The sequence below is a fragment of the Peromyscus leucopus genome, chromosome 14 (genome assembly GCF_004664715.2).
Source record: "Peromyscus leucopus breed LL Stock chromosome 14, UCI_PerLeu_2.1, whole genome shotgun sequence".
Lineage (NCBI taxonomy): Eukaryota > Metazoa > Chordata > Mammalia > Rodentia > Cricetidae > Peromyscus > Peromyscus leucopus.
In genome coordinates, this window is record NC_051075.1 from 24,526,209 (window position 1) to 24,538,297 (window position 12,089).

At 50.9% G+C, this 12,089-nt stretch overlaps 1 protein-coding gene across 1 annotated transcript; it reads right to left on the reverse strand.

Annotated features, from left to right (window-relative positions):
• Nucleotides 1-4,921: 4,921 nt before the first annotated feature.
• On the reverse strand, nt 4,922-8,305 carry Nfkbia (NFKB inhibitor alpha). Its single transcript, XM_028869724.2, has 6 exons — nt 7,934-8,305; nt 7,213-7,321; nt 6,655-6,865; nt 6,323-6,411; nt 5,939-6,199; nt 4,922-5,466 (listed from the first exon to the last, which is right to left on the reverse strand). The coding sequence occupies exons 1-6, from the start codon at nt 8,158-8,160 to the stop codon at nt 5,419-5,421; spliced, it is 945 nt and encodes a 314-aa protein (XP_028725557.1). The 5' UTR covers nt 8,161-8,305; the 3' UTR covers nt 4,922-5,418.
• Between the last annotated feature and the right edge of the window lie 3,784 nt (nt 8,306-12,089).

The window sequence follows — 12,089 nt, forward strand, 5'->3', positions numbered from 1 at the left end:
ACTGTCTCCCTGTCATACTGTCTCCCTGTCACACTGTCTCTCTGTCACACTGTCTCTCTGTCTGTCACACTGTCTCCCTGTCACACTGTCTCTCTGTCACACTGTCTCTCTGTCACACTGTCTCTCTGTCACACTGTCTCCCTGTCACACTGTCTCCCTGTCACACTGTCTCCCTGTCACACTGTCTCCCTGTCACACTGTCTCTGCGAGTGCCTGGAGGTGGGTAGTGGAGTCTGGTGAGGATTTTAGAAGTCTGAGCAGATGGTTTCAGGTGGTGGCTTTGGGTGGACCTGGCCTCAGTCAGGCCACACGACTGGAAACTCCTGGAAGGAGACGAAAGCCTCACTTCCTTTATTTAGTGCCATTAAAATTCAAGGCTAGAATTTCAGGGACGGTGAATGACGATTGGGTCCACAGCTGAGTTCCGTGTGATGGCTCCATTTACTGTGGCCTCCTAAATCTCAATCCATTGGGGTACAAAATAAAAATATAGTCAAGTTTTTAAATTAGATTTTATTTTATCTGTTATTATTGTGTACGATGTTGGGGGAGGGGCACATTATGTAGCCTTCACTGGTCTAGACTAGGATTTCTCATTGTAGACCAGGCTATCCTTGAACTCTCAGAAACCCTCCTGCCTCTGCCTCCTGAGTGCAGGGATTAAAGTAGTCACTGTGTTGTTTTCTTTAAAAACATTATTATTATTACGTGAGCATGCATGTACGTGACGGGGGTGTGGGGCGCCTGCATGTGTAGTGGTGGGCGGAGGTCAGAGGACACACTTGTAGAGTTGGCTCTGTGCGTGGGTTCAGGCCTCAAATCTGGGTCATTAGACGTCCACAGCCAGTGCTTTACACACTGAGTCATCTCACCAGCGGCGTGCCCTGCCTGCTTCTTAAAATTCTTTTTCTTTTTAAATGACCTTTACAGCTACTTTTAAAAGTTACTGGGCCTGGCAGCCCAGGCTTGAAATCCCAAGACTCATGCTGGGCGGTGGTGGTGCCCACCTCTAATCCCAGCACTCAGGAGGCAGAGGTGGCAGATCTCCGTGAGTTCGAGGCCAGCCTGGTCTACGGAGCGAGCTCCAGGACAGCCAGGGCTACAGACGAACCCTGTCTTGAAAAAACCAAAAACCAAAAAGAAAAAAAAAAAAAAAAAGAACAAGAAAGAAATAAAGGAAGGAAGAGAAATTCTCACACTCATGAGTGGCTGGCCTCGAACTTGCTGTGTACCTCAGGCTGCCTTGCGCTCTTTCCTGCTCCTGTGACCACCCCCCAGTGCTAGGATTATAGGCCACGCAGCTCAGCTGCCTCGTGCTAGGTTCTGTATGAGCAGCTGCAGAGGTGCCTGTCCGGTTTGTAGTGCTGGCTGGCGCTGGCTGAGAACCACGGTCTTAGTCGGGGTTACTGTTGCCGCCATGAAACACCATGCCCAAAGAGCGAGTTCGGGAGAAAGGGTTCGTTTGGCTTACACTTCCGCGTCGTCGTTTATTATCATTAGAGGCCGGGACAAGGGACTCAGGCAGGACAGGAACCTGGAGGCAGGAGCTGATGCGGAGGCCGGGAAGGGGGGCTGCTTTCTGACTTGTTCCTTGCGCCTTGCTCAGTCTTCTTCTAGAACAATGATTCTCAACCTGTGGGCTGTGACCCCCTTCGGCAAACCTCTACCTCAAAAAAGTATTTACATTGCAGTTCATAATCGTAGCAAAATTGCAGTTATAAAGCAGCAACAAAAATAACTTTATGGTTGGGGGGTCACCACAACATGAGGAACTGTATTAAAGGGTCACAGCATCAGGAAGGTTGAGAACCACTGTTTCAGAACCCCAGACCACCAGCCCAGGGATGGCACACCCACAACATCAATCATTAATTTAAAAAAATGCCCTACAGGCTTCCCTACAGCCTGGTCTTATGAAGGCATTTTTTTCAACTGGGGTTCCCTCCTCACTGTTGACTCTAGTTTATGTCAAGTTGACATAAAACTGGCCAGCACAACCGCTCAGGCCAAGTTCTTTAAGATGTGATCCGTTATCTTGTCTGGAAATGCAGAACCTCACGCCAGCCTCAAAGCACTTGGATGAGAACCCGAATTTCAACCATCTGCCTAGGCAATTCAAGTGCACACTGTCTGAGAAGCCCTGGGCAAGCATTAATTGAGACAGGTTGCAGACATCCAGGCTTGTCTCTGGAATCCGCTGTCACCCATAGACGTAAAAATGAATGGTGAAACATGCTGTGGATGGCCGACTTAATCCCAGCCTGGATTTATTTTTGCTCTGAACCCAGCTTGCTTTCTTGCCCGTCAGCAGGGTGCTAATGTCGGTAGATAGCTAACTGGGGCAGGAGCTCCTGATTCCCTTGGGTAGCCCTGCCCAGAGCTCTGACTCTCTCCTTCTAAGCAAGGGACTCTGAGACAGAGGCCCTGGCCAGCTCCTCTGGGTGCCTCTAGGCGGCCTGGAGAATAATTCTTCATAACGCAAATGAATGAATGAGACTGAGAGTCCTGCTTCTCAGGAGGGAAACACACAGAAGAGCAAGTTTCTGTAACGTCCCCTCACTTAAAATGTGGAAACAACCTGGATATTTTTGTACAGGGATCAGAGGCCAGGGGATGCTCCTCTGGGTGGGTTCCTTAACGAAGTTGGAGAAATCCGACCTTTCTAGTCAAACAAAATTACCCCTGGGCGGGTTAGTGAAGTGGTGGGGCTTGGAGACGGAGGAAGAATGTCCCTCCTTGCTCGGTTCTGGTTATCACCACTTACTCACTTCCAGGAGATGAGACGTTTCAATGAAGCCATCCCCCGCCCCCATCCTCCAGCATTTCCAGGGTTAGATGCCTCAGTCTTGAGTTTCTTTCCTCCTTTATAGAAAAACTCTTCCTGATGGACAAAAAACTGGTCCACCTGCCCTGTCAAGGCAATGTATCCGACAGCCGCTTGAGCGATAGACAGGATGAGTGAATAAGATTCACACAAGTTGCTCACATGACTTTATTTCCCTTTCCCAGGCTCCTTTATTTTTCCCTGTCCTCACAAAACTTTAGCTCCCAGGAGGAAATCAGGGGCACAAAGGAGGGCTTTATGTCCAAACTGTCCTGTTTGAAGCGAATTGAAAACGGTCTATAAATTATTTCTGTCCTAAAAATTCCTCTAGCCATCCAATGAACAGGCATGATAGGGACAGAGAATAAGAGGTGAGGATGAACTTTAGTCCTTCACTGGGCCGAGCTACCTCAGGATTTGTGTGGGACATGAAACTCAGGCTGACGGATGATGTCTTGAAGGCCAGAGAGATGGGCTCATGAGACTCGGAAGAGGACCCTCCCTCTGCCACCATGGAGGATGATACCCCCTAGTCAAGAGCTGGTCTCTGAGGTCAAGGAGAGGCAGGCCACTTCCTCTTGTTCTGTTTCTCTAAGCTTCCACAGAGAACAAATGTGAGCCTGTATAGGTGTGTCTTGGTTTTATGTGACATGCTCTTGCTTACGGAGACCCTTCTGTCTCAGCCTCCCAAGGGCTGGGATTATAGGGGTGCCCTAGCAATCCTGGCTTAAAGAGCTAAGTGGAAGCATTAAGGGCATCATTCCAAAATCAAAAGCAATTTTCTATCCTTTGCTCTTTAGGACATAAGGCTTCTCTCCTTTCTCACTTAGTTGAATGAGCCTAAATCACCATTCCTGCGGTCAGCACTGAACACCCGTGTTCAGGTGTTCTGGGGTAGATCCTGGGGCACCTGGCAGAGAACACAGGGACTACCACAGTGCTTAGATCTGGATGGACTAGGGTTCCAGAAATGGGACATGGCTAGCTTGGCCAGTTTGCCATAGTGCTTTTTATGTATGAAAGACCCACTGAGTGCTGGCTCCCCTTTGGTCTAAGAGGAAGATGACCACCACACTTATTTGACATCCTATGTGGATCCAGAATGGGAAAATGAAGCAGAGTAGCAATATTTTCTCATCTATAAGCCGAAACACGTTCATTTTATTGACCTATCATTCTGCATTTGACACAATGTCATCTCACTCCTTTCTAACAAAACAAGAGATGTATTCCAGGGAGAAAAAACATTAACCACCAAGCATCTAAATGCAGTTTTCACAAGGCACTGACTTCCTGTGAAATCGGCTTTGGCAGAATCATTCAGTAGAATCAGTACACAGTGCTGATGGAAAGACTTCCTCAAGCCTACTATGCCTGACTACAGTTAGTAACGCAACAGATGCATGGCCTTATGGTTAACAGCCTGAAAACAAGAAGGTATTAGGTAACCGAGCCAGCTTCCTCTCCTCAGGGTGTCCTCACACAAGCTGTTCTCTGGCTCTTGCTTCCCCAGTGAGACACAGGATGTTGTACAATAGCTGTATTTTTTTTTTTCTTTTTCAGCAGTAGATACTCAGCACTGTCTGTTTTCCAGTCTTGTGCAATGTCTACAAGAGTCCAGTCAATAGATAAGAAGTCTCAGAGGTGATTGGCTACTAGACGTCAGGACAGCACCTCTTCTGAGCCCATGCCCATGCTTGAGAACTCTCCCAGCCATAGCCAATGAATTCAGAAGATTCCTCTTGTCCCAACTAAGTTCTAAAGGGACAGTCGGGTTCTGGAACCGCTTACATCAAGGGGAAAATGATAACAGAGCCTCCAGTGGCAGGCCAGGTGGCGTGTTGGTACCCCAGGCCAAGGCTGGTATTTCCTGTCGCCGTGGCAGCCGCCTCCCGCCCACACAGGGCTTGGAGGGCCGCCTCAAAGCTTTGCGGGGAGGCTGGGCTTAAAAGTGAGGAGCTGCTCCTGGGCTGCCTTAGCTGGCTGTGCCCCCCACCCCACCTCCTACTCCACCTCCCCCCACCCCACCCCCCAGCTCTCAGCCCCCACCCCTCAGGAAGAAGCTACTCTCAGAACAGCAAAGGAGCAGGACGATGCTTTCCGTAAAAATCTGTTTAATAAATATACATCTTAGAAGTACCAAAATAATTACCAACAAAATACAGCATATACAACATTTACAGGAGGTAACACACCTCGGTCAGGGGTGACTTAAGCACATACCACTGAACACCTGGCTCTCACATGCAAGGACACACCGGGGTCAGCTACTAGAACTGTGGTTGGTTCAATCAAAGATACAATAAATAAAACACGTGGTCCTTTCATCAGAGTCTGGAAAACCACCTCCCCAAATCCCCAGACATGAGCTTTAAAAGACATTTTCTTTGAATTCCAACGATCTGTTCCCCCAGTTTTCACAGAAGTAACAAAAAGGCCGAGTCGCCACAGTGAGATGCTCCGGGAGAGGCCGTGTGCAGCGTGGTGGTTAAGTAGACCCTTTTTTTTTTTTTCCTTTTCTTTCTTTTTAGAAAAATAAAACTCTTTTGTTTTGTACAAATATACAAGTCCGTGTTCTTTGTGACACTTTCCACTCATAATGTCAGACGTTGGCCCCCAAACACACAGTCATCATAGGGCAGCTAAAACAAGAGAGGAAAAAGGCATATTAAATTTCTCGAACTTTGCCAAGACACTGGGATGACGGGATGGCCTGTTTCTGCAAATAATTCATATTCTTGGACTCTTTTTCCTCCTTAACCCAAATATAACAGAATCCTCCAGGCGGGAGGAGTTTTCCTTTATTGAGTCTCTCTTTAAAACAAAAAAAGTCTAAGCTGTTGCAGGAGGTGTAGCTTCAGGGTAGAACACGTGCCTATTGTCACGTGTTAAGCCCTGGGTTCAAGTTCCAGAACCCCCCTCTCACCTCCCCCCAAGTGCCCCAAAGGGTAAGCTATTAAAACAAATCAGAGAGACCCATTCTTGGGATACTGGTTTTGCAAGCTGAGTTTGAGACGTTAAATAATTACGTTGAGATCCCTGTAATAAAGCCTAGCTCTAGGGGCGTGAGGGAGGTGAGGGAGAAGGGGCCATCCGGCAGCAGTGAACATTCACCTCATCCTCCGTGAACTCTGGCTCTGTGTCATAGCTCTCCTCATCCTCGCTCTCGGGCAGCATCTGCAGAGTTTCCAGGGTCAGCTGGCCCAGCTGCTGCTGTATCCGGGTGCTTGGGCGGCCCCAGGTAAGCTGATAGGGGGAGTAGCCTTGGTAGGTTACTCTGTTGACATCGGCCCCACACTTCAACAAGAGCGAAACCAGGTCGGGATTCTGCAGGTCCACTGCAAGGTGGAGGGCTGTCCGGCCATTGCAGGGCTCCTGAAACCAAAAGCGAGGAGACATGTTCACGGCTCCGTCTGGAAGTCTGCTTGTAGTGAGAACATGTCTAGGAGAGCTGAGGAGGAACCCGACGGGCTCCATCGGGAAGGGAGATGTACTCACCTGAGCATTGACATCAGCACCCAAAGACACCAAATGCTCCACGATGCCCAGGTAGCCATGGATGGAGGCCAGGTGTAGACACGTGTGGCCTAGAGGAAGGACAAAAAGTATAACTACTTGTCCCAATCTTCACATAACTCATGCCCTATTTTCTTATGGGACACCCACAAATATCCTCCATTTTTAAGAGCTCAGAATCTGGGTGCTGACTGAACATTATATAGGCACCCAGGAGGGATTTTTGAAAAGTCCATATTGTCTGAACTTTTCCTATGTTGGAGTTGAAGCTCTAGCCTAGACTCAAGTGGCGTTGGATGGACTGGCTGACCTACCGTTGTAGTTGGTGGCCTGCAGGATGGAGTGGAGATGCTGGGGTGTACATAGCTTCGTCAGGACTCCTACACTGGCCAGGCAGCCCTGCTCACAGGCAAGATGCAGAGGGGTATTTCCTCGAAAGTCTCGGAGCTCAGGATCACAGCCAGCTTCCAAAAGTGCCTCAGCAATTCCTGGCTGGTTGGTGATCACAGCCAAGTGAAGCGGAGTCTGCAAACGGAAGAGGAAACAGAAAGAGGGGATGAGCCACGGGGCAAAGCCACAGTCTTGAGTTTCCTGAACCCCAGACACCTCCCGGTTGTGGAGTCTGTTCCTCCCTGATGGCTACAGGAGATCAAGCAAACACCAGGGCCCCAGGTGGGCCATGAAGACCTCACCAAACCCATGGGATTTTCTTCAAACCCTAAGACGTTGGCTAATTTGAATGTCAAAGGCCAGGGCAGATAAGGGCTCAGCGACTATTAATTTAGAAACGCTCCGGGGGCGACTGAACCACATGCCACTCCCGCCACCAGGTCCAAGAGGGCAGGCAGCCCGCTGGGGCCAGCAGCGCGCACCTGCTGCAGGTTGTTCTGGAAGTTGAGGAAGGCCAGGTCTCCCTTCACCTGCCGAATCACCTCCATGGTCAGAGTCTTCTCTTCGTGGATGATCGCCAAGTGCAGGAACCTGAGGGACGGCAGGGAAACCCCCCAAGGGGCGGTGAGCGCACTGCGTGGGGGCCCCCCACCTCTCCCCCCCTCCCCCCGCGGCGCCCTGCTCGAGAGGCGCAGGCTGCGGGGGATTGCGCAAGGCCGGGGTTTCTGGAGGCCGCGGCCTCGGTGTTTTCCGCGAGGTTATTATGAGCTGAGTGTTCCTGGCAGGCGCCCAGGGACTTTCCGTGCCCCACCCCCTCCGGGCGGGCGCCAGACCGGGCCCGCCCTCCGCCACCCGGAACGTCCTGTACTTCCCCTCGCGGCCGCTCGGCGCCCGCCGGCGGCTGCGCCCCAAACTCTGCCAGGGCCGGGACTCGGGCGTCCCCGCTGGCGCCCCGCCTCCCCCCCGCCGCCGCCGCCGGCCCTGCGCTCGGCTCCGCCGGGTCCCGGAGCTGGGGGTGCAGCGGAGTTGGGGGGGAAGGGGGCGGCGCAGGCGCTCGCCCCCCGCGCTCGCCCCGCCGTGCATCTGCCGTGCAGAAGCCGGAGCGCGCCGCTGCAGCACCCACCCCACCCCAGCCCCGCGCGACCCCGCCGCCCGTGCCCGACCCCGCCGCCCGTGCCCAACGCCGCCGCCGCCGCCACTTACGAGTCTCCGTCCTCCGTGAGCTGCTGCTTCCAGGGCTCGGCGGCCAGCGGCACCACCTCCGGCTGCAGGCGGATCTCCTGCAGCTCCTTCACCATCTGCTCGTACTCCTCGTCCTTCATGGAGTCCAGGCCGCTGTCGTGGCGATCGTCCATCAGCCGCTCCTTCTTGAGGCCGTCCCGCGGGCCCTCCATGGCCCAGTCCTGGCCGTGGCCGGCTGGCTGAAACATGGCTGCTGCGGGGCTGCGGGGCTGTGCGAGCGGCGGGGCTGCGGGGCTGTGCGAGCGGCGGGCTGCCGGCGGCGGGACGGCGAGTTCCGACTGGTGTGCGCTCGCCAGCGCCGCCGCGGCGCCCTTATAAACGCTGGCAGGGGATTTCTCAGGGGCGGGGTCAGGCGGCGGGGAATTTCCAAGCCAGTCAGACTCGAAAAAGAACTGGCTCGTCCTCGACTGAGAAGCCTAAACCCCAGGGCCGGGGTTCATCGGAGAAACTCCCTTGCGATGAGCCACTGGGGTCATGTACAGGGAACTTTTTGATGAGCCCTGAGTGGCTGGAAAGTCCTCCCGGCCAGCTTCCCTCCTCCCCCCCCTCGCCCCAAGGTACTTCCCTGCAGCAGCCTGCCCTCAGTCACCCCAGGGCTCTCTGCAAGAACCCTTCTTTCCCTGGGGTTTCCCACCGTGGATTCGATGTGGGGTCCTGAGCGGCTGCTGAGATTCCCAAGGACGCAGACCTGCTGGGCGGTTCCTCTTAGCTTTTTTATTTTTGTTGCAGGTCCTTTCCGGTTGTTGATCTTTTGAAAAACCCAAGAGTGGAAATGCTGGCTGGCTGCAGGGATTCGCTTCTCCTAAATTTCTTCGAGGAAAGACGCATGAGTGGTTCTAGGCCGTCCGTGGTTTGCCTGTTTCCAGGCTCCTGGCGGTGCAGGGACATTGGGCCGTCCCTCGCCGCCACCCCTATGAAGCTGGGAAGCTTTGACATTAAGAACACCCATGCAATTGGAGAACCCCTAGACTATTTCCTAGGGGTCGATAATCTTGTCGCCTGGGGGAGGGCAAACTCTGTGTCTGTGTGGGGGAAAAGTGCTAAATAGGAGGTACATTTTTTTTTCCCCCAAGCAGAGCAAGGTGTCAGTCTTTGTAGTAGAAGTTGCAGCTCCCTAGCAACAGTAACTTGAGGTCTTGTGCTGCAGAGAATGCAGCCTGAGCTTATTGTGAGTGCCTAGCGGAGCAACTGGCTTAGTACTTTAGCCAAGGCTGGCCCTTAACCATAGCTAAGGAAGTAGCTGCAAGGTATCCTGTGGGAGGCCCAAGGCGGCAGCCCTCACACTGACCACATCTGAACCCTGCTGGCTGTATGGTCCAGCTTCCTTGCTCTCCCGGGAAAGGGGTTTGGGCTCTGCTCCTCTAGTTCCACCTGCAGGAATAGAATAGCGGCCTCCACCCCCTTCCCCACCGCCCAGCCTGCAATTCACCAACGACTTCTAGAATTAGCTCAGGAAAAGTAAAGCAACTTGGATCAGAGTTTGTCAGAAATAGACCCAAGAGGCCTTCTGGTGAGCTTTGAATGATCTTTTTCCTGGTGAGCCATATACCCACTTTCCTCTCTCTTCATAACTTCCTCCCCTCCTCCACTATTCGGATGTGAGGACACCGAGGAAAAGATGTAAAATCCAGGAGAGCAAAACAAAACAAAAAACAAAACCTCCAGGTAAACCGGGCATGGTGGCGCACGCCTTTAGTCCCAGCACTCGGGAGGCAGAGGCAGGCGGATCTCTATGAGTTTGAGGCCAGCCTGGGCTACAGAGCGAGTTCCAGGTCAGGGCTGTCTGGGGGGTGGGGGGGCAACAAACTAAAAACAAAACAAAACAAAGCAACAACATGCCGCCCCCAGATAGTAAGGATCATATGTTAAGAGGAAAACTTCCCCAGGGAATTCTCTTCATCAACCCTGCAGGCTTGATCTGCACATATACAATTACTGAGGCAAAGTGAGCCTGATTATAAGTAGGAGAGCTCAATTCCGGGCTGTCTTTCATTAAATACATTAGTTGGAGAGACCACTTACCTTTTTTTTTTTTTTTTTCTAGTATGCTTGCTTTTATAATAGTGGGATTGGATTTGTGTTGGTGAGGTGATTTGAGGCAAGGTTTACATTGTTGGTTTAAAACTCCCTGCGTTGTCCAGGTTAACCTCGAAATGTTAGTAAGACTTCCCCGAGGGCTGGGATTGCAGCTGTGGACCATCCTGGCATATTTGAGGTACTTTGTGGCTTCAGAATTGTATCATTTGTCTACAGATACATGCCCCACTCTGCTTTGGAAGTATGAGCATGGAGTTTTAGAAATATCACAGTATAAATTTTTGGAGGAACCCCAGCTTTTTATGTATCACACTGGTAATTCTCAGAAGTAATATTGTAAGCTAGGTATTGTTCCCATTTTCCTGAAAAGAAAGACAAAATACCTAGAAATGTACCCCGGCACCCAGTGACAGTTTGCCTAATTTCTACCACAATATAGTAATCATTTTGTTAAAGTAGATACCACGTTAACACTTGGAAACACCTTGCAAAAAATGAGACCAAATATAGTATAATTTGGAATATGCTCGAAGTATTTAGCTGAGTTTGAAGCCAATGTGGGCAACATAAGACCCTGCCTCAAAAAGCCCTTTCCTCCCCACCAGTCTCCCCAAAAAACGTTTTTTCTCTCCCACTGGGATGTAAAGTAGAGGGTATGTGTTTTTCCATTTGGGGATTAGTTCTTTTAAAATGCACAGCAGGAGCCAGGTGGTGGAGATGGTTGTGGCAGTGAGTGGCAATGGCCTGTGCCTTTAATCCCAGCGCTTGGGAGAAAACAGCAGGCGGATCTCCAGATTTGGGCCAGCCTGGTCTACGGAGTGAGTTCCAGAACAGACAGAGATACACAGAGAATCCCTGTCTCAAAAAACAAAAACAAAATGCATAGCAGAGGCTGGAACAATGGCTCAGCTTAGCTAAGAGCACTCGCTGGCTGCTCTTCCGGAGGACCTGGGTTTGATTCCCAGCACCCACATGGCGGCTCACAATAGCCTGTAACTCCAGTTCCAGGGGATCCAACACCTTCTCTGGGCACCCGGCAAAGAATGTGGTGCACACATCCATGCAGGCAAAACATTCAGACACAATTATTTTTTAAATAATAAAGATTTTAAACAATGTATCCTATTTTAATGTTTAATTTTCAACAATGTATCCTTAAATTTTAATACACTATTTTAAACAACGTTATCCTCAATTAAACTTTGTAAAAAAAATTTACCACAGTGTGAACTCAAAGCCCCCCCCCCCATAAAAGGTACATCGGAGGATGATTTGGGCTGCGTTGTAAAAATGGAGTGTGTGTGTTTATGCCTCCTCTGAGAGTCCCTGTCCCTACCACCTCCCGCCTTGGGACCGACCTCTGTATTGTTTAGTGTGACACCTAGTGGCCAGAGTCAGGCCCAGGCCTTGCTGGCTTGTGGCCAAACCCTTTGAAAATTTGGGAGGTGTTGAGCCTGGATGACTTGCCCCGCCCTGGGAATTCCCAAGGACCTGCCTTTGTTTACCTGCAGCCCAGGGAGACGGTGTTGAATAAAGTGAGCCGACAGGTCTTCTCCCCATCACCGACGACGGCTCAATAAAGCGGCAGTCAACAAACATCACAACTTGGGGGAAGAGAATATCAGAGTCGAAAACAGGTTTGCGTGTGGACATACAGAAAGAAGATGTTAGACAATCAAAGTCTCTGGCTTTTCAGCACTGAGAGAACTTTCAAACCTTTCCATACTTCAGTTTTCTCTCATTGACAAACAGTTTATCTAGGCTTACCCATTTTTTAAATGTTAGGGCTTTATATAACCTTTTTGTTTGTTTGTTTTTTTGAGATGAGGTCTCATCGTGGGACTCTAGCTGGGCCTTGATCCTCTTGCCTGGGCCTCCGGGTGCTACAATTGCAATTGTACACCACACAGCCCAGCCCTGGCTCTGTGTGTGTGTACAGTACTGGGAACTGACCCCAGGGTCCCCTGCAAAGATCATAAACACAGACTTTACCACTGAGCTACACCTTAGTCTTTTTTCTTTCTTTTTAATGCAGAATGCAAAAATAATAAGTTGTACCATGTAGTGACTTAGTGCTTTA